General features: G+C 47.8%; 1 protein-coding gene across 2 annotated transcripts in view; it reads left to right on the forward strand.

Moving 5' to 3' along the window:
* MAP3K13 (mitogen-activated protein kinase kinase kinase 13) overlaps window positions 1-20,628 on the forward strand; it is a 73,177-nt gene that overhangs the window by 45,350 nt on the left and 7,199 nt on the right. For both annotated transcript variants that reach the window (XM_066194157.1, XM_066194156.1), the window contains exons 4-14: window positions 1,854-2,428; window positions 8,683-8,866; window positions 9,034-9,225; window positions 10,065-10,223; window positions 13,023-13,181; window positions 14,839-14,947; window positions 15,532-15,641; window positions 16,797-16,913; window positions 17,398-17,535; window positions 18,519-19,248; window positions 20,393-20,463. In XM_066194157.1, coding sequence (XP_066050254.1) covers window positions 1,927-2,428; window positions 8,683-8,866; window positions 9,034-9,225; window positions 10,065-10,223; window positions 13,023-13,181; window positions 14,839-14,947; window positions 15,532-15,641; window positions 16,797-16,913; window positions 17,398-17,535; window positions 18,519-19,248; window positions 20,393-20,463 — 2,471 coding nt within the window. In that variant the 5' untranslated portion in view covers window positions 1,854-1,926. The remainder of the gene's footprint in view (window positions 1-1,853; window positions 2,429-8,682; window positions 8,867-9,033; window positions 9,226-10,064; window positions 10,224-13,022; window positions 13,182-14,838; window positions 14,948-15,531; window positions 15,642-16,796; window positions 16,914-17,397; window positions 17,536-18,518; window positions 19,249-20,392; window positions 20,464-20,628) is intronic.

Raw genomic sequence — 20,628 nt, forward strand, 5'->3', positions numbered from 1 at the left:
ACTTTCCAAGGCTTAAATTTGAGATATTTTGGGACACTGATAGCTCAAATACTAGCCTTTACGTTTGTGTTTTTTGCAGGACACCTGGCTGATGTTTTATTTACATTGCTTTATATTCTATGTTTAGAATATTAAGCAGGTTTTAGCCATTAGAAAAAAGCAGATTTCTCTGTAGGTATAGTGGTCACATTTTGCTCTTGTTTAAAGAATCACTTGTCACTCCCCAACTTTAGGTAATGAGCAGGGGCCGTGCCCAGGAACACTGGGGTGTTTTTCTGAAGTTCTGTTCAGGTCTGAAGGATTTTCTTATCAATAACAAAATCTGTGATAATACAACAACTGCTGCTAGTAGTAATTGTACTATAAGGTCACACTGCAGCTTCCCACACTGGTGAATTGGTCACTGTAATGCTGGTCCTGGCAGGTCAGGAATAACCAACTCTCCAGCTTCCCATATGAGTCTGATTCAGCTCTTGTACTGGTTTGGGCTGTGCTGCAACCTCTGCCTCACTTACTGTTTTGCTTTCTTTTAAAGAACCAAGTTTACTACCTAAATAAAGCTTTTATGCAAACCCCATGTGATCAGGCAGGATACAGGAAGGTAATCCAGGTTCCTGGCTGTTCCTGTTTGCTGCTGGAGAGGGGCTGAAGCCCAGGGCAGGAACTTTTCATCCTGCAGGCTGAAGGGCTTATCTCTCCTCTCTGCAGTGACCTCATCCTGAGGAGTTATGGCACTGAGCTGTTCCCTTGCCATTGGCTGTGTCCTACCTGGCCACCTCTTTCTGCCTTCCAATGGCTGTTTGCAGAGCCTGGAAATTTGCACCCACTATAACTGATCTTACTTTTTAACAAAATACTTTCTGTTAAGAGGACTTTTTTTTACCCCACTCTCATCTTCTTATGGAATTTAAAACTGGACTTTGTTCCATGTTGCAGACTGAATTCACTTCATTACTTGTGGCCCAGTGTTAGAGCCTCTTGTTTCAGAAGGGACTATCCCAAAACTGTTTTTGCAGTGGGCAGCATGACCCTCAGCCATCAGCCTGGCTCTGTGAGAAGGTGGCACCACCACGTGTTGTGGAGAAAAGACCTGTCAGGTCGTGGACCTCCAGGAGCATAGAGCGAGAGATGGTGGCACTTCTTAAAAGGGACCCCAGCTCTTGTTTAATGTGCACCCTCCCAGAAGCTCATGCAGGGGAGAAGTGGAGAGCAGTGGTGGGAGATCACCCAGGAGGATCTGCTGTTTTGTAAAACTCACGAGGTTTTACTTGCTTAGGAGGGTATCATGGATGTGGTTAGAGAATTGAACATATCTTGCCACAATGGATATGGAAGGTCAGTCAAAGGTCCAGGATGGTCGTAACTAGGTGGGGCTCTGAGGGGGCAGCCACAAACCATGCCTTGGTGGAATCAAGGTGCCTGTACCACTGGGTTTTGTTTCTCTTACACCTTGTCTTGAGGGTTTGCAGAGGGATCTTGAGCTTGTGGGCTGTGCCAGGCCCAGGAACAGTGGTGGGACTCAAAACCATGGCTGAGCTGGGGCCAGCTTCAGTCTGATAATGCAATGGGAGCTCTCTGCAAAGAGTCTTTCAGGATTTTGACCTTTAGGCTCTTGTTTAAAATTGTGGTGTTTGTTTACTGGGCAATTCCTGCAGTAGGTTACCGAGAGTATTGCCTGAGTGGAGTTTCTGTTGGAACCATTTATTTGTTTCTTTTAGGGCAGTAATTATTTACCAAGTATCAGCGGCTGTCTGGAAAGTCTAGTTAATTATCAGCTCACCTCAGTGAAACCGCACGTAGTGAAAATACTTAAATAAAAAAATTGAAAGTTGCTCTTTTTCCTCTTGTTTCAGGTACTGGGCCCACGTGTCACATGTGAGTCGTGTCCTACAAATGCTCTGAGCATCCCCTCGGGTCGTCTCCTTGATGCACACTCACGGCATCATGGCCAGCACTCAGGAGCGCCTGAGCCTGTCTTCCTCTCCCAACTCCATGGGCAAAGCGTTCTGTGAGGACAAAGACTTGGGGAGGTTCCCCGAGGAGCACCCCGCTGCTGGGAGCCACCCGTCCCCCGAGCTGCTGGAGGACGTGCGGGAGCGGGGCTTGCTGCCGGCCGAGCTGCTGGAGGGTGTCAGCAGCCCGGGCACGGCGGCCGTGCTCACCAGCGTCAGCGAGGACGCCCGCGACCACTTCGAGAACAGCGTGCTGCAGCTGCGGGAGCAGGACGAGCCCGAGCCGGGGCTCCCGCAGGGCACCCGCAGCCCGGGGGACGGGGACACCAACGGTGCCACCGATGACGTGAAGGTCCAGTTCAACCGGACGGGCAGCGGCAGCGGCGGCTTCCTCGAGGGGCTCTTCGGGTGCCTGCGGCCCGTGTGGAACATCATCGGAAAGGCCTACTCCACGGACTACAAACTGCAGCAGCAAGGTGAGAGGGAACCCCCTGCACTGCCTTGGGCTGAGATGAGGAGTAACCCAGGGCTCTTCCCCAGCTCTGCACGTTTTCGTCTTGTCCAGCCCTGTCACGGGTTTCCAGGGATAGCCGTCATGTGTGGCAAAGGCAGCTCGCGAGGGAGTCAAAACCCGCTGCCTGCTCAGCCCCATGGCTTGGAGCATGGTGACCAGGCCTGAGTCTGAGCTGACCGTGGGGATCAGAAGGAATTGTGTTGAAGTACTTGGTACCATCCCTGTGTTAATGTCTGGAGGTTTTTTACGCCAGATGGAAAACGCTGATAGAGGCTCTTCCACGTCAGAGCCTTCAGGTGAAGGCTGTCCCCAGTTGACACCACCAAATAGCATGAGTATTGCTTCTGTTTTTAAAAGACTTTTATTTCTTTTTATTCAGGAGTAATTTTCCTCTTTAAAATACCATTTAGTACTTGTCTTTCCAGAAATATGTTCTTTAATATTTATACCTTTTCCATTTGTGTGTAAGCGTAAATGTGTAAGTGTATGTGAGTATAAATACATATAAAATCTGTAGCTTGGGAAGAAGTGATGTCTCAGTTGACTGCATATCTATCTATCTATCTATCTATCTATCTATCTATCTATCTATCTATCTATCTCTATATATATCTTTAGGGGGTACTGAAAGCTAAAGAGCAGAGTATGCTCTGCTGTTGGTGTCTGATTTCTCCCCTAGCACAGGGGGAGGGAGGTGGCAGATGGGAAAAGAACAAGCTGTCATTAGAATTAAGGAGCTGAAATGGTTGAGGCTTATGGAAAATGGGAACAGCCTGGCCACCGCAGCTCCATGGGGCAAAGTCTCCTTTGAGCATCACGCAGCAGTAATCAAATGGCTTTTTGGCACTGACAAATTATAAGATACAAGGTCAGAAACCTGTCTGAGTGGTTCAAATCTAAACCCCAGAGGGATGGGGAACAGCTCCTAATAGGAGAGAACAGAGCTGTTAAATAACATGTTGGATGAATTTGCCTTGAAATCAGCTTCCTAGAGTCAGTTGTTTCCAGTTCATAAGCGAGCAGGAAATGCACCTCTGCATTCCAGGTGCCTCCTGAGCAGCAGCCCCATGTGCAAGGGTTTGCTTGGTTTGAAATTCTCTGGCACAGTTGGTTTTGTTTGCATGTTGTAAATTCGGTGTGTCACTTGTGGTTCAGACTATAAATACAAACAGTGACAGAACGTTCCCTGGGAGATTAAGGCTGCTGGGGTGATTGCACAAAGGGTGAGCAGTTTTGGAAGGGGCTGTCTGGGTGGGGAGTCTCCCTTGGGAAGGAAAGGGAGGAAAGGAGGTTCTGAGCAGTTGGATGACATGCAGAGCAGGCATTGGGCAGTGTCTGTGTGACACTGCTTTGGGTTGGATGCTCAGTGTTTATAAGTGAAGCTAAAAATTTCTGAGGAAAGGCCAGAGATGCAGAGTGGCAGTGGCCGCTCCCAGCAATTCTCTGTGTCCCCCACACCTGTCCCCACTGCTGGCTCTGAGCCATCCCCTGCTGGTGTGTCCCTGTGGCCTCGGAGCAGTGGCTTTGGGAGAGCTGCCTGTGAGACAGAGAGATCCCATTTCCCATACAACTGGGCCAGCAGCTGCCCTGGGGACCACAGTGCAATCTGTGCTTTGGTGGCCCACAGGGGACACTCCCTTTTGTATGAAAGTCACCAAACTAAAAGACTGAAGCACTAACGAAAGAAAAGGAGCAGCTGAGAGCAGTGCTGGGGCTGGAGGGTGCACACAGAGCTTCCTGTGCACAGGGTGTCTTGCTGTTCTGTGTGTTGGGAGTGTGTTCAGAGACACACATCCAGGGGCACTCTGCTGTTTGCTGCTGGCATCAGGCCCTTCTAGATGCGCAGATTTGAGCTGGCTACAGATGTGGTAAGGCTCAGGATTAATTGGAATCAGCTCTGTGTAGCCAGTGTGGTTGAACTACAGTGTCTTCACTGTTAGAAAGGGGAGTAAAAAGATGATGTAAAAAAAAAATTATTTTTTCTTCTGGAGCTGCTCAGTTGTCCGGCCCTGGTGACATCTGTTACCCTGTTGGCAGTACTACACTACTGTTACCCAAGGATAAACCTTTTCAAACTGCTTCTGTGCTGAAACTTGAGGATTTTGTGAGAATATTCATGTTCTCTTTTCCAGATGATCTCATTCTTGCTTCTTGCCACCAGAAAATCATCTTTGTGTGCATTTCATCAGCTACATACAAGCCAGCAGTTCAGTAACTGATGTATGTGATTATTTTTATTTTTGCTGTCTTTTAGCAAGAGCACAGAGGATGCATGGATTGTGTTTGTGCAAGTGCTGTTTGGCTGAGGAAATGTCTGGGGCTCTTTCAGCAGCAGGGAGAGGATTGTGGTGGCTTTTCATTTCCCTGGGAGCTGCTTTACAGCTTTGGGCTGGTGCCATGGATCTGTGCAGATGATTTCCCCCCCCACCCTTCTTTATCAGACAACTACTTAAAGCCTCATCCAGGAGTAATCCTTTGTGTTGGGCTGAATCAACAACAGGGGTATGAGTCTAGTTTGGATCTGCAGCCATGTGGCCTTCCAGTGGCCCTTTAAGAGGGCTTATAAAAAAGGGAGAGCAACTTTTTTTGTGGGGAGGTAGTGATAGGGCAAGGGGGAATGGTTTTAAACTAATAAAAGAGAGATTAAGATTAGATTAGGAAGAAATCCTTCCCGATGAAGGTGGGGAGGCCCTGGCACAGGTTGCCCAGAGAAGCTGTGGCTGCCCCTGGATCCCTGGAAGTGTCCAAGGCCAGGGTGGACAGGGCTTGGAGCAGCCTGGGACAGTGGGAAGAATGGGATTGGCTTTAAGATCCCTTCCAACCCAAACCATTTTATGTTGCCTGCAGGTGCTTCGTGGTACTTTTGCTGCTCCCTGGTATCTCTGCCCACCTGCTTTGGCTATCCTGCAGGGACATTCCTTGGGACATGGTGGTGGCATTGTGGTTGCAAGTAGTAAAAGACAAATGGGTTTCGTGTCCTTGAGCCCATATTGCCTGTGAAGCTTTGGCTCATGACGTGGTGAAAGAGGGAAAAGAACAGAACAGCTTTTACATTATTCTGCATTATCTTCTTGTTGAAAATTCTGCTCGAATGTCCTTCCTGACACCCAAATGGTCAACATGAGGGGTGTGCCTGCTCTTCTCTGCAGGACACAGGCTGGGCAGAGCATTGGTCAGCTGGGAGCTGCCACAGGCTCTGTGCTGGTTGATCGAGTGATGCCAATTGCTGCTTGGTGAGGACTCATTCCTGCGGGGAATGTTTGCTTTTGTATTGTCCAGTGCCAGCTGATTATCTGAGGTTTAAGTACTTGGGGTTTGACCATAAAATCCCTCCCTCCTATGTTTTTCCAGTTGTTTACCCTGATTTCTAAAGGCTGTTGGTGAGTGCTTTCAGGGAGACACACTCAGTTCTTTAATTTGCATCTACCAGTTATTTAATTGGGATTGTGGGGACTCCAACACTTTAAAGCAAGACTTGTTTGTGTTTCCTAGAGACTCATTAGACTTCCCAGCCATTTCCTTTGGATTAAGAAGCTGTCTCCAGGAGCTGCTTTCACCTTCCCTTTCACAAGTTGTGTGTTTACCATCATTGTGAGAGTTTTTGTGTGTACCTGGAGAGCAAGGTGCCCATTGGAGGGTGCTTGTGTTGAGGGGTTCTGTGTAAACCAGAGATGATTCTTGTCACAGTGCCAGTGCTGGAGAGCAGCCAGTGCTGGGAAAAACTTCCTCCAAATAGATTGGTTCAATGGCTCAGGCTGCTCCTGTGATTCTTCCCCATGGGAAATAGATTCTCATCATTCTACTCAAATGGTTCTTAATCACCTCAGAAACGCAAGTTCTTGCGCAGTTCCTGCTGCTATTACATTTTAATTTATTTAGGGAAAATATCCCACTGGTTTCTTAAGGCCCAGAAGGGTCTGACTACACTGCACTGTATGTTACCTATGCTTTGGCTCTTTGTTCTTCTTGATATTCCCAAAGATGTGGGATATTTCACTGTCACTACACTGAAACCTCTTTCCTGAACTGGGCCCCTGACAATCAGGATGCAAATGGGATATGGGAGAGCATCTGTGTTCTGAAATAAACACAAGATGACTTTGCAGAAAGAACCACATGAATTTTCACTTACTTTGTTTACAGCCTCTCTCAGCCTTTGCCGTTGCAGAGGGAATATTAGAGGAAGGTAATATTACCTGATAGGGAATATTAAGAGCAAACTAGGGTTCCAAGGTGATACAGTTATTCATTACTGCTCACAAACTGTAGATGCTTCATGGAAATGAATGTCAGTATTGTGTGTCCTGTACAGGAAAAACAGACTTCCCACAGGTAAGGATGGAAAGAGATTTTGAACAATGGGGAATGGCTTCCTACTGCCAGAAGGCAGGGATAGGATACTGGGGAGAAATCCTTCCCTGTGAGGGTGCTGAGGCCCTGGCACAGGTTGCCCAGAGCAGCTGTGGCTGCCCCATCCCTGGAAGTGTCCAAGGCCAGGCTGGATGGGACTTGGAGCAACCTGGGATGGTGGAAGGTGTCCCTGCTCATGACAAGGGGTGGAATGAGATGGGCTTTAAGATCCCTTCCACCCCAGTCCATTCCATGATTCTATGAAAGAATCAACTATTTCAGTACAACAGAATGGTTTCTATGTTGCCCATATAAAAATACTCTTCATCAACATGCACAAAAATCACCTCTATTTGCCACCTCCTTTCAGAAGTGATGCATTTGTGAATTAAATAGAAATACAGATCTTCTTGATTTAATTATGAATGAATGATTTTTATTAATTATCTAATTATTTTCTGTATTCAAAATCTTTTTGTGTTTAAATGTCCAAAGACTTAAATGCCAATTTATGTTCAGAGCTGCGAGCGGATCCATGAGTATGGGAAATAGCCTTGTGTCTGGGAAGGAACATGTGCTGGGGGTTGAACTCTGCCCTGCGAAGGCGGAGGGAATTTGTGCTGTGGATGAGCAATGTTTTTGTTTTCAGTTCAGTGAGCAGAAGGAGCGCTGGGGTCTGGCTCTGGGGGAGAGTTGCTTTTCCATGGCCATGCCTGTGGAGCGCTCGCTCGACAGGAGACAGCAGCCACTGCCTGCCTGTCACAGGAATGATCCCAGGGAAAGCTTTGAACTGGGATCAGCCCACAGACAGTTGGGATAACCAGATTTCCCTTCAGTGGTAACAGTATCTAGAATGGACACTTTGGCATAATCCCAGCTGCAGCCCTGGGAACAACCCAAAGGCTCCGAGTCTGCATGAGAGGAGGACACACCTTTGTAGTCATCTGAAACAGAGATCTGTACAGGTGTGACTTCCTTTTATTTCAGAAATCACTGGGTTACTTTGTTGGGTTTACTGCTAAATAATTTATTCTCAAAACGTAGATCTTTATTGAATTACAGTAAATAAACAATTGTCAGTCTTTTATCCTGCTGTTTGTGAGACCTAAGGTAATTTCAAGGTGACTGATAGGGAATAGGGCTTTCTGTTCTGATGGGTGCAGCTCTCTTCAAGCAGTTCATACAGTGCCACTGGACCACTCCAGCATTATCCTACAACTGTGTGCGGTACCAAACAGGAGGAATTGTTTAAGGTTATTTTGCCTGTTTGACACTGATATACATGATGTTGGTGTGGGAAGGACCTATTTCTGTGCCTCCTGCTGGTGGTTGATGTGCTTTGTGTTGGCTTTCTTGGTGGTTGCCGCGCTGTGTTTTACAGCCTGACACTTCTGACTTTTATTTCCTATTTTTGTTTATTTCAGGGAGTGAAAAAGACCCTCAGTATTTTTTGTGTGATTTGTGAATGTGAAATGTTTCTTCTAATCTATGCTTTTCAATGGAGTCATGCACTTTGTTCAGTGTAGGGGTAGAGGATCTCCTCCCAAAATTGCCGGTCCAGGGTCCCTGCTATGGTAAATTGCTGCCTGCCAAGCTGGAGTGGCTCACACAGGTGGTTTGCAGGGTGGTAAAAAAGCAGCTGGAAGGATGGGAATGAGGAAGGCTGGAGGTGGCTGGGATGCCTGAAAGGGTTGTTGGGACTGAGCACATGAGGTGTGTGCCTCAGCTGTGCCAGGAGATGTCACCTACTCACTCCAGAAGAGCCCAGCCTGTGGTGCAGGAGGTGGCAGGTGCTGCCCTGGTGTGCTCTGACAGTTTTCATGGTCTTGACCTTTTCCATTATCCCGTTTTTTTGCCTGTGCCCAGACACGTGGGAGGTGCCGTTCGAGGAGATCTCGGAGCTGCAGTGGCTGGGCAGCGGGGCACAGGGAGCTGTCTTCCTGGGGAAATTCCGGGCAGAGGAGGTGGCCATCAAGAAAGTGAGGGATCAGAACGAGACGGACATCAAGCACCTGCGGAAGCTCAAGCATCCCAACATTATCGCCTTCAAGTAGGTTGTGACCCTTGTCAGCTTTGTCCAGGCAAGAGCCGTTCGTTCAAGTTCTCTGGGCGGTTATTTGCAATCCAGGAGCGAAGCTGTGTCTTGGGCAAAGTGGTGGTCACCCTTCCTGTCTGGTTGTCTGTCTGCTGCTCCTCACTGTGTGCTCTCTTTGACAGGGGAGTTTGCACCCAGGCCCCGTGCTACTGCATCATCATGGAATACTGTGCCCACGGGCAGCTCTACGAGGTCCTGCGGGCCGGCAGGAAGGTCACCCCGCGACTGCTGGTGGACTGGTCCACAGGGATTGCCAGTGGCATGAACTACCTGCACCTCCACAAAATCATCCATCGAGACCTCAAGTCACCAAAGTGAGTCTCAGCTGCTTAAACATCCCTTAGTTTGAGTTCCTCGAGTCACCAAAGTTAAACATCCCACAGTTGTGGTTCTTCAGGTCATCAAAGTGAGTCTCAGATGCTTAAACGTCCCCCAGTTGGGGCTCTTTTTTCCTTTTCTTGAGAAATAGTTTAAAGTTTGGTCAAAAGGCTCTACTATTTTTTTCCTCCATGTTGACTCAAAACTAATGAGAGTGAAACTCTTGCAACCTGTTGGCACTTAACAAGAGTGGAAATTTTACTGGTATCTTCTGTGATAAATAGCAGCCAGGAAGCATTTAATGATTTCATGATATCTGGTCTTTTAGGAAAGTGGGGTATTCTGTTGCCTCCTACCTTTTTATTTTCCTTCTTATTCTCCTGTTATTTCCCTGGTTTTCTGGAATGCGTTTTCCTCATTTCTCTATTGCTTTCTGACTAAAATGTTCTGGCTTCTTCATATTCTTATTCCCTAGATGTTTATTACTTCTTTAGTCTGTGACAATGCATTAAGATAATGCTTTTAGATGATATACAGCACAGTTTAAGGTACAGCTTTGCCTCTGGATCCTCAGTTACTTGTTAATTTGCAGTTTTATTGAGATTGATCTTTGACTTGTAGCATTAAGAAATGCATTTAAGGCACAAAACACAACCACTCAAAAGAGCGTGAGAGCTTTCATTGGGGAAAACACAAAATCTTTTCTTTCGTACTGCGCTTCTGAGCAGTGTGGCCTCATCAACAGGTCGTGTTGATTAAGAAGAGATTACTCCAGTGGCTGTTGTGGTGCAAGAAAAATCAGAAAATTCTGACTTCTTTTATTTCCCTTCTCCAGTGTTTTGGTTACACACACAGATGCAGTAAAGATTTCAGATTTTGGTACGTCTAAAGAGCTCAGCGACAAAAGTACCAAAATGTCCTTTGCGGGCACAGTGGCGTGGATGGCCCCGGAGGTGATACGGAACGAGCCTGTCTCCGAGAAGGTGGACATCTGGTGAGTGTGTTCATGGTCAAGTACCTTCACCTTCTATTCAGTCCCTTGGTTTCCCAGCACCTTCCATGTCCTTTCCTCATCCTGTGCCTGAGCGTGGCTTGCTCTGTGGTGGGCTGTTCCTTTCTCCTTCTGCCTGGTGCCCTGAGCTTTGGTGGGCTCTGATGGAAAGGGAAGTGACACAGGTGTGCTGGCTGCTGCTGACCCGCAGGTTCCACCTAAGGCTCAGTGCAGACAGTCTGTCTTGCAGGAAGCAAATGCAGAAATTCTTCCCTGTGTTGTTATCCAGCCCAGAGCTTTCTTCCAATGCTCTTCTCAGGGCTCCCTTAGCATCCTCCGCATCCAGGGTGGTTTTCCATCACTTCTGTCCCTCTTCAGGGCCATGCTGGAGCTGGGGGAGGCCCCTGCTCTGCTCCCCACCCCCTTGTGCTTCCTGCACAGCAGGCCGGTTGTTGTATGGGCAGCCCCACATTTACAGCCCAGTAAATCCAATCCTGGATCCCGGAGGAGGAAACCAGGATATGGTGTAAGAATTTTGGAACTTGTTTCCATTGGTGTGGAACATAGTCTGAGTCCAAAGGAACACAAAGAACGGTTCAGTCTCTGTGCTGTTAAAAATGCTTGAGAGGGCTTGGCCTTGGAGTTCCTTTGGGAAGCCTCTCCGCAGGTTTCAGAGCCCTCAAGGGAGCTGCATCTCTGTTTCTGCCTCATTATTTCCGCATGTTCAATGTCAGCAGCCAGGACAAATGCCCTTCTCCCTGCTTTATAGCCAGGTGGGATTTTGCTTCCTGTGTTTTTTTAGCTTCAGATGCTGTCCCTTCCCTGGCAGGGCAGGGAGCTGCTGGACAAAGCCGTGGGTGGTCCAGGGTGCAGTGGAGTCAGGAGCTGCTGCTGGAGTTCTAGCTCGGGCCTGGGCTTGACCTGAAGGGCAAGATTTCCTGTAGGGAAGGTGGTGTTACCTGTGGTGTGCAGCTGCTCTTGTGCCCATGGTGTCCTGTGTGTTTATTTTTGATGTCCAGGTTGCAGCACAGCCTCTGGGAGGAACACTTGGGTTGTTCTGGAAAGAGAACACACCCAGCATTTGTCTGCTGAACCCCTCCCTTTGAATCACAGGATTGTGAGGATGAGCAGTGCTGGATTTCCACCCTTACCACCCTTTTCTGTCCTTTAGAGTGGTTTATGTTCAGGAATATTTCACAGAACATCCTGTCCAATAAAACCTTTGCTCCTTCCGTCAGTTACTTGGAGATGTTGCTCTTTGGTGCCAGTTCCTCTGGAGTTCACAACAATGGTGATTGCTCAGACTCTCCCTTGCCATCCATTCCTCCCTCCAGATGAATAAAAATTATGTTCATGAGTGCTGCCAACAAATGAGAACAGTTCCTGAGCTGCTTATATGTCTGCTCTCTCTCATCTCTAACAGCATGCAGAAAAATAGATCTATAATCTTATCAGGAGTCTTGGAAATCCTTTGTCAGTTCTTAGTCATAACAAATATGAAACCAGATGAGCTTTCCCTGGTAGTTTGTCCAGTCCCCTGGATCCTCCTTTCCTGCAGCCCACAGTAAAGGATTTTGAGGCGAGAAATATTCAAATTCTGTTTGTTTGTTGCCTTTTTTTTTTTTTTTTTTTTTTTAAAAACACATGACCTGAAGCCAATGGACTTTGAAAGTGCAGTGTTTTTCACCTGAAGTTGTTTCCTGACTGATGGTTGTTCAGACCTGGTAGTTTGTCCCTTAGAAGTTCTTCTGTACTTAATAAAAGCGCTGGATATTGGTACAAGCCAGAAACACCCTTCTCACCTTTCACCTGGCTGTAGCCTCCAGCTTGGCAGGGTCAGTGTCCCACAGAGGAATGGGACATGGAGTAAGGTGGCAGATCTGGCTTGGAAATGGAGATGGTTGTGCCTCACCTGTATCACAGCCCAGTTGTTGATGTGCAGTAACAGTGGTGGTGGTTCTCAGCAGCATTTTATTTACCTCTATATTGAGTGGTTTGGTGTTTCTTTGGTGTTTTATCGGGTGATGATTCTGGTTTTGGTTCTTTCTGACAACTTCATTAAGGAGGAGAAGCAAAGTGAGTTTTCTTACCTACATCTTTCAGTTCTTGTATGAGATTCTTTCCCTGCCTGAGTTCTCTTAATTAATTTTTTTTTTTGCTTTATCCTTCCTTTCTTCAGAACAAAAGGAATATCAGATGAAACCTCATGTGCTTTTGGTACTGACAGTATGCAAGTAGCATTTGTTTCCTAATTTCTGTGTTGCAATAGTTGTTGTGCTGAGTCTCAAACCTTGAAACTCTTACCTGGGACTACAGGTAACAGCAGAGGGAGCTTTTGGTTAGGGAAAAGAAAACAAAACCAGTTAAATGAAATGAAAAAAAAAAGCCACAAAACCTTTGTTGTGTTGTCTCTGTAAGACATTTGTCAGTCTGTGCAGTAGTCAATCATCTGTTCTTACCAGCAAGAACAGTCCAAAGTCCATCTGAGTGGACTTTGGAGTCTTTTCATTTAACAGGAGCAAGACCTAATCTGTACAGAAAATGTGCTTTCAGGATCTTTAAAGTCTCACAAAGAAGCAGGAAAGGGTGGGTGAAAACCAGTGTGGTCTTGTGCTCAGCCCAGTGCTGGAGCAGAGGAGTTGCCTGGTGTGTTAAAAAACACTGTTGCACCTACTTGCAGTTTCAGACCAGACATCCCTATTTCCCTGTTTTGCCCAACAAAATGCTTTTTTTCAAGCTCCAGATATTTCTGTTAACAGCTTCTGTATGAACTCGATTTATCCTGGTTTCATTCTTCATCAGGTCGTTTGGGGTGGTTTTGTGGGAGCTGCTCACGGGAGAGATTCCCTACAAGGACGTGGACTCTTCAGCCATCATTTGGGGAGTGGGCAGTAACAGCCTCCACCTTCCTGTCCCTTCCACCTGCCCAGATGGCTTCAAAATCCTCATGAAGCAAACCTGGTAAGAGCCTGAACCCCACACAGCACAGCCCTAGGCCTGGCTCCCAGAAAAACCTGCGAAAGTCAGGGTGGGAATGTGGAGCCCAGAGCAGAGGGCTCTTAGATACTCTCACACTTGTCCTGAGAGCAAGAAGTTGTAATGTTTTGGATTCTGCTTCCTTATGGCAGCAGGCCTGGACCCCAGGGCATCTTCAGGAGCCTTAACAGTGGGTGTTGCTTTGCTGTAGCAAAGTAGGGGATAAAAGTAGGGGATAAGTGGCTCTCTGGGAAGACAAAAGGAGCTGGAAGGAAAGTAGGGGAAAAATTCCTTGAGGCCACATCCAGAGTGAAGGGAACTGATTTTTTTCTCTATGAAAACCCCTTGTAAGCAACTGGCTTTTGGACTTGACAAAGAGAAATACGAGCTTTCTGTCTGGAACACAGATTTTCCAGGTTCAGATATGGAAAATGCTTTCAGTTTCCTTCCTGTACCACATTAGAGTTGAAATTCTTTGTCTTGGATTTCACATTGATGCTTTGTCTTTTTAATTACATCTTGACACGGTGTAAAGGGCATTTTCCCACTCCATGGGTTTTACCAGCCATCCTCCCCATGGCACAAAGAGGACAACAGGCCAGAGCAAGTGTGGATCTTTCCCAGTGGCTGTTTACCCTGAGCTGCAGCAGTCGGGCTGTGGCAGCTTGTGCAGCTCGGTACAGCCGAGTACCTACGAACACTTGTATCCCCACCTAGTGGAAGAAGGTGGTTGGTAGGGGAGAGGAGGCTCAAGAAGCTGCTCCTGCCCTATGCAAAGTGAATTCGGTCCTGAAACTCAGGTGCTGGCCCTTTTTCTCAAAAATCCAAATATTTTTGTACTTTTCTGTGATCTTTAGGACTGTTCAGTACATCGCAGTACTCAGGCATGTGCTGTGTGACAACTCACAGACCTTTTGTGCTTAGAAGCACCACAAATGTAAGTTTTCATTTCTACTAGTTCGAGTCTTCTCATTACAAAATTTGGAAATTGATGGGACAACAAACCAAAGTATGTTTCTTCTTGGCAATCAAGTTAGGATAGAAACTGAAACTGTTCCTGTCTTTCATTCTGTAGTTGCACTTTTTGGTTCTTAAAGATTTTGTACCTCTTTTGTTTCTTCAGAATTCTTCTTCATCATAAACCACCTCTAGCACAATTAAATTGTATTCAGCAAAAGAGAAAAAACAGAAAAGCTCCTTTATTCTAACCTGTCTGCTGCTTGGTTCAGAGACTAGGATCTAGTGAAACCTTTTCAGAAGAGCAGGAGAGGCTGGCAGTGCCCATCCCTCACCCCAGAAGGGCTGGAGAGGCTGGCAGTGCCCATCCCTCACCCCAGGAGGGCTGGAGAGGCTGGCAGTGCCCATCCCTCACCCCAGGAGGGCTGGAGAGGCTGGCAGTGCCCATCCCTCACCCCAGAAGGGCTGGAGAGGCTGGCAGTGCCCATCCCTCACCCCAGAAGGGCTGGAGAGGCTGGCAGTGCCCATCCCTCACCCCAGGAGGGCTGGAGAGGCTGGCAGTGCCCATCCCTCACCCCAGGAGGGCTGGAGAGGCTGGCAGTGCCCATCCCTCACCCCAGGAGGGCTGGAGAGGCTGGCAGTGCCCATCCCTTACCTCACCCCGGCTCTTTCTGTTTTGTTTCAGGCAGAGCAAGCCCCGGAACCGTCCGTCCTTCCGGCAGACACTGATGCACCTGGACATCGCCTCTGCTGATGTGCTGGCTACTCCTCAGGAAACCTACTTCAAATCCCAGGTAACTGGGGAAAGGCTGTAGCCTATGAGTGCTGGAATTAGCTCCAAGGATCTGGTTTTGAAGGGTGCATAGAGTAGGGAAAGTCTGGATCCATGTTTTCAGTTTGATTTTTGGGGAGAAGCAACATGATGGGTGTTTGAAAATCTTTTATCGAAACTTTCCCAAGCTGAGACTTCTGCTGCAGGAACCAGGGCTTCAAGGAGCAAATAGAGTATTACTCTAGACAGGTATCATAGAGCTCTCAAAATCATGAGGCTTTCTAATTATTTTCTCTGCCAAAAGTAAAAAAAATGTTTTCTTAGGACAAGAAAAACTCTAGGAATTAGAAAAAAATATTTCTTAGGAAATGCCGATATGTTTTAAATTCTCTTTTCGGAGCACAAAATTGTAAATATCATTTGAAAATGCTGGCACTAAATGTGCTGCCATGTTGTTACCCAAAATAATTCAGCTAACAAAAATACATTCTCAACCCAAAGCTGTAATTTCCTGCAGACACAAAGAACATTGCCCAAGAGTTTTTCTGTGGTGCACCTACAGATCCCAGTTCTTTGTAAAGAGCTAAAAGTAAATTGCTTTCCTAGGCTGAATGGAGAGAAGAAGTGAAGAAACATTTTGAGAAAATTAAAAGTGAAGGAACTTGTATCCACCGGCTGGATGAAGAATTGATTCGCCGTCGAAGAGAAGAGCTGAGGTGTGTTCACTGCCTTTGTGGTTACTGTTTGCTTTTCCCATCCAGCCTTCCCTTCCTCAGCTTGTCCTCGCAGGGCCTCCTGCTCCAGCCCCTGACTCTTTTTATTCTCCTCTTGTACTGAGGTTCCCAAAACAGGACCCAGTATTCCTGGTGGTATAAATTTGGGCAGCCTAAATTCCTTGTAAACCCAGAAACCAAAATTCCTATGGGCATGGCCTAGGCCATGAGTACTGCTCAGCTGATGGGAACCTGGAGAGAAGCAGTGGGAACTGTTGCTGTTCTTGGGCAGTCTCAACGGTTTGCTCCAGACAAGGTGGCAAAGGTTTGTGTGTTTCCCAGGCAATATTTCTGCCTGAGAATTGGTATTTGTGATAACAGCACTGAAGCAGATACATCTATCTCAGTGGGAAATCCATCCTGAGGTTGGCTCTGAGCTTTCTCTGTCCTGATACTTTCTTTGGGTTAGTTATTCCAGAGAAGTGAACATACTTCATCTAAGCAGCCCACTGAAATGCATTTTGAACATCAGACCAACTTAAAAATGAAAGCAGAAGGCTTATTTAAAGAAGGGAAACTGTTTCCTCCTGTGATACAGATTTGTAAGTACAGTTGACAGAGAAACACAAAACTCTAAGATGCAGTTCTGTGTCAAACCTGAGGAGCCAACGGGTCCCTTGGCCGGGCAATTTGATGCAGTGGTTGTTCAGTGTTCCCTGTCCCCAGGGAGCTTTGGGTGGCAGCATCTTTCAGCTGTACTGGAGCTGTGGGGACACCCTGCTGTTAATGACATACAGTCACATGACTTCTTTCCTGTTTCTGTAGAGGTTGGTTTAGCCCCTTGTCTGTGCAAACAGGCTGATCACGGCATGGCCAGCGGGCTCCTGGGTGTGTGTGAAGCGTTTGCAGCTCTTCCAGGGAGAAGTGTTGCCACTCTTTCAAGGCTGTTAAACACTTTCTAAACCATACCATGATTTATTGCTGTGTCAGGCTCTTAATCAATCATCATTCACCGTTAGCAGTATCTGGGATTCAGTGCAGTACAGCTGGCAAATTTGACTTTTAAAAGGCCTTCTCCTAAAGCACCTCTACGTTTCCTCATTCTCTTCTCTTGATCTATGGAAGTCAGGCTAAAATAAAGCCTTTTCTGCCTTTCAGACATGCATTAGACATCCGTGAGCACTACGAGAGGAAGCTGGAGCGAGCCAATAACCTGTACATGGAGCTCAGTGCTATCATGCTGCAGCTGGAGGTGCGGGAGAAGGAGCTCATCAAGTACGTGTCTGGGGATGGTGATGTGCACGTGGCAGTCTGCACACAGCAGAGCACAAACAGCGCTTCGTTTCTAAACTGGATAGTGGCATTGTAGATTTATTGTCCCCTGACAAACTACAAAGGTTATGGAATTGCTGGTGAGCAGGGAGAGGTCCTTTGGGAGTGAATTCCTGCAAACCACTGTCAGTGGTTACTGACCTGGAGAAAGGCGCCTTCCCATGTGGTGCTGGCATCCTTTGGCCCGTGTGTGAAGGGAATGGCAGTGCTGCTCCTGGGCTGTGTGCCAGGGCCCTGTCCCTGATGCCTGCAGAAGGAATTTAGAAGTGTCTGTGTCCTTTCCCAGCAGAGCAATTGGCCATGCAGCATGTTCCCTGTGGAGCCAGTCCCTGTCCAGTGGGAGCAGCAGGTGGAGAGAGAGACACAACTTATATGGTTTTGTTTTTTTTTTTGTTTTTTTTTCTCTTTCCTTTCCCTGATGTTTCAGGAGGGAGCAAGCAGTGGAAAAGAAATACCCTGGGACTTACAAACGCCACCCAGTGAGACCAATAATCCACCCCAATACAGTGGAGAAGTTGATGAAGAGGAAAGGGGTCTCCCACAAACCAGGCAGCCAGACCAAACGGTGAGAAGTGACAACCCAGTCCTGTGCCAGAGCCAGTGGTAGATCCCCACTGCACAGTTCCTTCCCTTTGAGCCTGATGAAATGCAGGGTGGGACAAGGGGGTTTCACACTTCAGCCTGATCTCATCCTCAGAACTGTAATTGTCTAATTATCTTAAGGTGAAAGGGATGAATTCTGCCATCCCTCCCACCTGGGCAGCTCTCTGGAAGCACAGAATCACAGGATGTGTTGGCTCAATGAATGAATCATTGGTCCATGTGATTTTTGAGCAGATGATGGTGCTTGGACAGGAGGTATCTCCTGTGTTTTCTCTAATTCCTAACTGTCCAAGATCATCCTTGACTTGAATGGGAATATGCAGGGTAAGGCATTTAGGAAATCAGGCAGGCCTCAGGAAGGACGGATTCATTGTTGAGGAATTAATTTGGGATTTGAGATTTGGGAATTCATGCTGTCCTTTCAGTTATTTCTCTTCTGCATGACTTTTAGATAGGGAGATTATTTTTTTCTAGAGGGGTTGTCTTAGTCTTTACTTTTTTGGGGATTTCCAGGAGTTAGTCCTGATTACCAGTGAATAATCACTTCTGAATTAATTTTCCCCACATGGCTCTTTGATGAGCAGCCTGATCACCACCATTGTACATGCACAGAGTGAGAGCCATGCTCTATTCCAAGGTCCTGGGAGGGAGCTATTTTGGGAGAGAACATCAAAATAAGAGCGGAAAAGGAGAGCGTGTGACAGCTATTGGAAAAAAACAGGGAGATGGGAGTGTAGAGCAAGATGGGCTGAACGAAAGGATGTTGAGTGGAGAGAATCACAGGGACCCAAATGCAGGAGTCAAGCAGCTGAAGGGGAGGGCAGACTGTAGATTTTAGGAAGCAGAGTGTGCTTTTGGCTCCAGCTGCCTCTTCATCCTGGCTCTGGGCTGGTGTCACTTCTTTCTTTGTGGCTTGACATGTAACTTCTTCTCCCTGTCTCCCAGGCCAGATCTACTGAAGTCAGAGGGCATACCCAGCACAGAAGCAGCATCCAACGGCTCCCCAGTCTCAGGAAGTCCCAAGATGTCAACCCTGAGTGGCAAAAGCAGGTACCGCAGCAAGCCCCGGCACCGCCGGGGGAACAGCAAAGGCAGCTACAATGAATTTGCAGGGATCTTGAAAAACCAGCCAGCGCAAGACGACGCTCCCCAGTCTGGCCTTCCCCACCCTCCCCACGCGCCCGGAGCGCCGCAGCAGCCCGGCCACGGTCCCCACGGGCAGCACTCGCGGCTGCACGCCCACGGGCAGGACATCGCCACCTGCGCCAACAACCTGCGGTACTTCGGGCCCGCGGCCGCGCTGCGCAGCCCGCTCAGCAACCACGCCCAGCGCCGCATGTCCGGCTCCAGCCCCGACCTCATCTCCACCGCCATGGAGGCCGACTGCCGCCGCGGCCTGGACGGCAAGGACGGCACGGCCGAGCGCTGGGAGTGCTGCCAGGCCGATCCCTACGACCCCTGCCTGCAGTGCAGGGACGAGGACAGTGGCCAGGCACAGATGGCGTCTGTGGAGCCGGGGGGGAGCCGCCCCCAGTCCCCGGCATCCGCCTCCCTCTACGAGAGCGCGCAGTTCATGGAGAAGCTGGAGGAGCAGGGCACGGCGGCGTCCGCCCTGGGCACTCCCCAGCACTTGGTTTCCTCAGGGCTGCCCTGCAAAGCAAGATCCCTCCAAAAGGTGAGGACAGGGCACTGGGGTTTGAAGGTGTGGTTTTGGTAGGTCCTGGTTCTGCTACGTGTCGTTTTGCCAATTGGTTTGAGTTGCAACTTGTTCTACTGAATTTCTGATGTTGAAAGCGTCTCAAAATGCTTTCAAACTTTCTCCAAAGGAAGAGATAAATGCATTCTTTAAATTGTTCCGTACTATCCCATGAGAGTTTCCTTGAGAATCTGTGGTGCTGCTGTGTCTCAGGGCAAAGATTTAACATTTGCCATGGTCTTGAGGACATCCCTTTTGCTGCACTTGCCAGGAATTGTCCCCCTACACTGAAAGTCGTAGTTCTCTCGTATTTTGTGAATATTTTGCAAGAGTATAGAGGAGGTTACGGCACAGTTGTTCAGAAGCAGCTCTTTGTTCCTCCTGATTCCATCCAGGTGGTGAGAGAAGAAACAGTCTGAGTTCAAAGAGCAGGAAAACTGGGCCTGGCTGGAAAAGTCAAGGAAAATCGCATAATTACCAGACCAAGAGTGTGGTTTGGCCCCAGCATGAAGGCAGTAGGACCTTGTAAGACAAGGGGATGGGATGAGATAAAGGCTTAATCTGAATGAGGGGCTGAGGTTGGATGGGATAGAAGGAGGCTGTAAAAAAACAACAGTGTGGGGGTAGATTTGGATGGGAGAAGGAGAATAAAAGGCTCTGTGCTCACTGAGGTGTGGAACAATTCCCAAGTTCTCCTAGCTGGTGAAACCCATTGGCAAAGGCTGTGTCATCCTCCATCCTGCTCTATTGATGGGCTGTGGTAGAAGAGGATAAAGCCAAGAGTGCCAAAACAGCTCCATAATTTATGTGGGTTTCCACGTGATACTAATTACTTGATTTGCTTCAGTGAGAATCTGGAACGTTCTGTACTCCATACCTGCTAAAATACTCCAGTGTATTTCCCAGTCAGTCACTCCAGATTCGGGAATAGCAGCCTTGAGGCTGCCTTCAACAGCCTCCTGGTATACAGTGTCTGAGTCAGTGTTCCTGACACAGGCTGTTTGCTGGTCTGGATTCTTGCAGCCTGTAGATTTTTGCAGTGACTTTGTCCTGGAGGACCAAGGGTCAGCCATGTTTGAACTTCCCCTGACGTGACACCCTTTTTGTCCTTGCTTCCTGCCAGAGCGGGGATGAGTCGTCAGAAGAGGAGGAGGGCGAAGTTGACAGTGAAGTGGAGTTTCCTCGTAGACAAAGGTAAAAGGTGAATTCACTCTAATCTCTCTTAGGTGGGACAAAACTGAGGAGAACTCTTAGCAGCTGCACACCAGCACTGAAACTGGTGAAGGTGCTGGGAAAAGAACAGAATCTCATTCAGTGTGTCCCATCCCACATGTCCACTTGCTGTTCCAGCCCATCCTG

This window comes from Chamaea fasciata, unplaced genomic scaffold (genome assembly GCF_029207755.1).
Source record: "Chamaea fasciata isolate MVZ Bird 193981 ecotype frontalis unplaced genomic scaffold, bChaFas1.0.hap1 SCAF_11, whole genome shotgun sequence".
Classification (NCBI taxonomy): domain Eukaryota; kingdom Metazoa; phylum Chordata; class Aves; order Passeriformes; family Sylviidae; genus Chamaea; species Chamaea fasciata.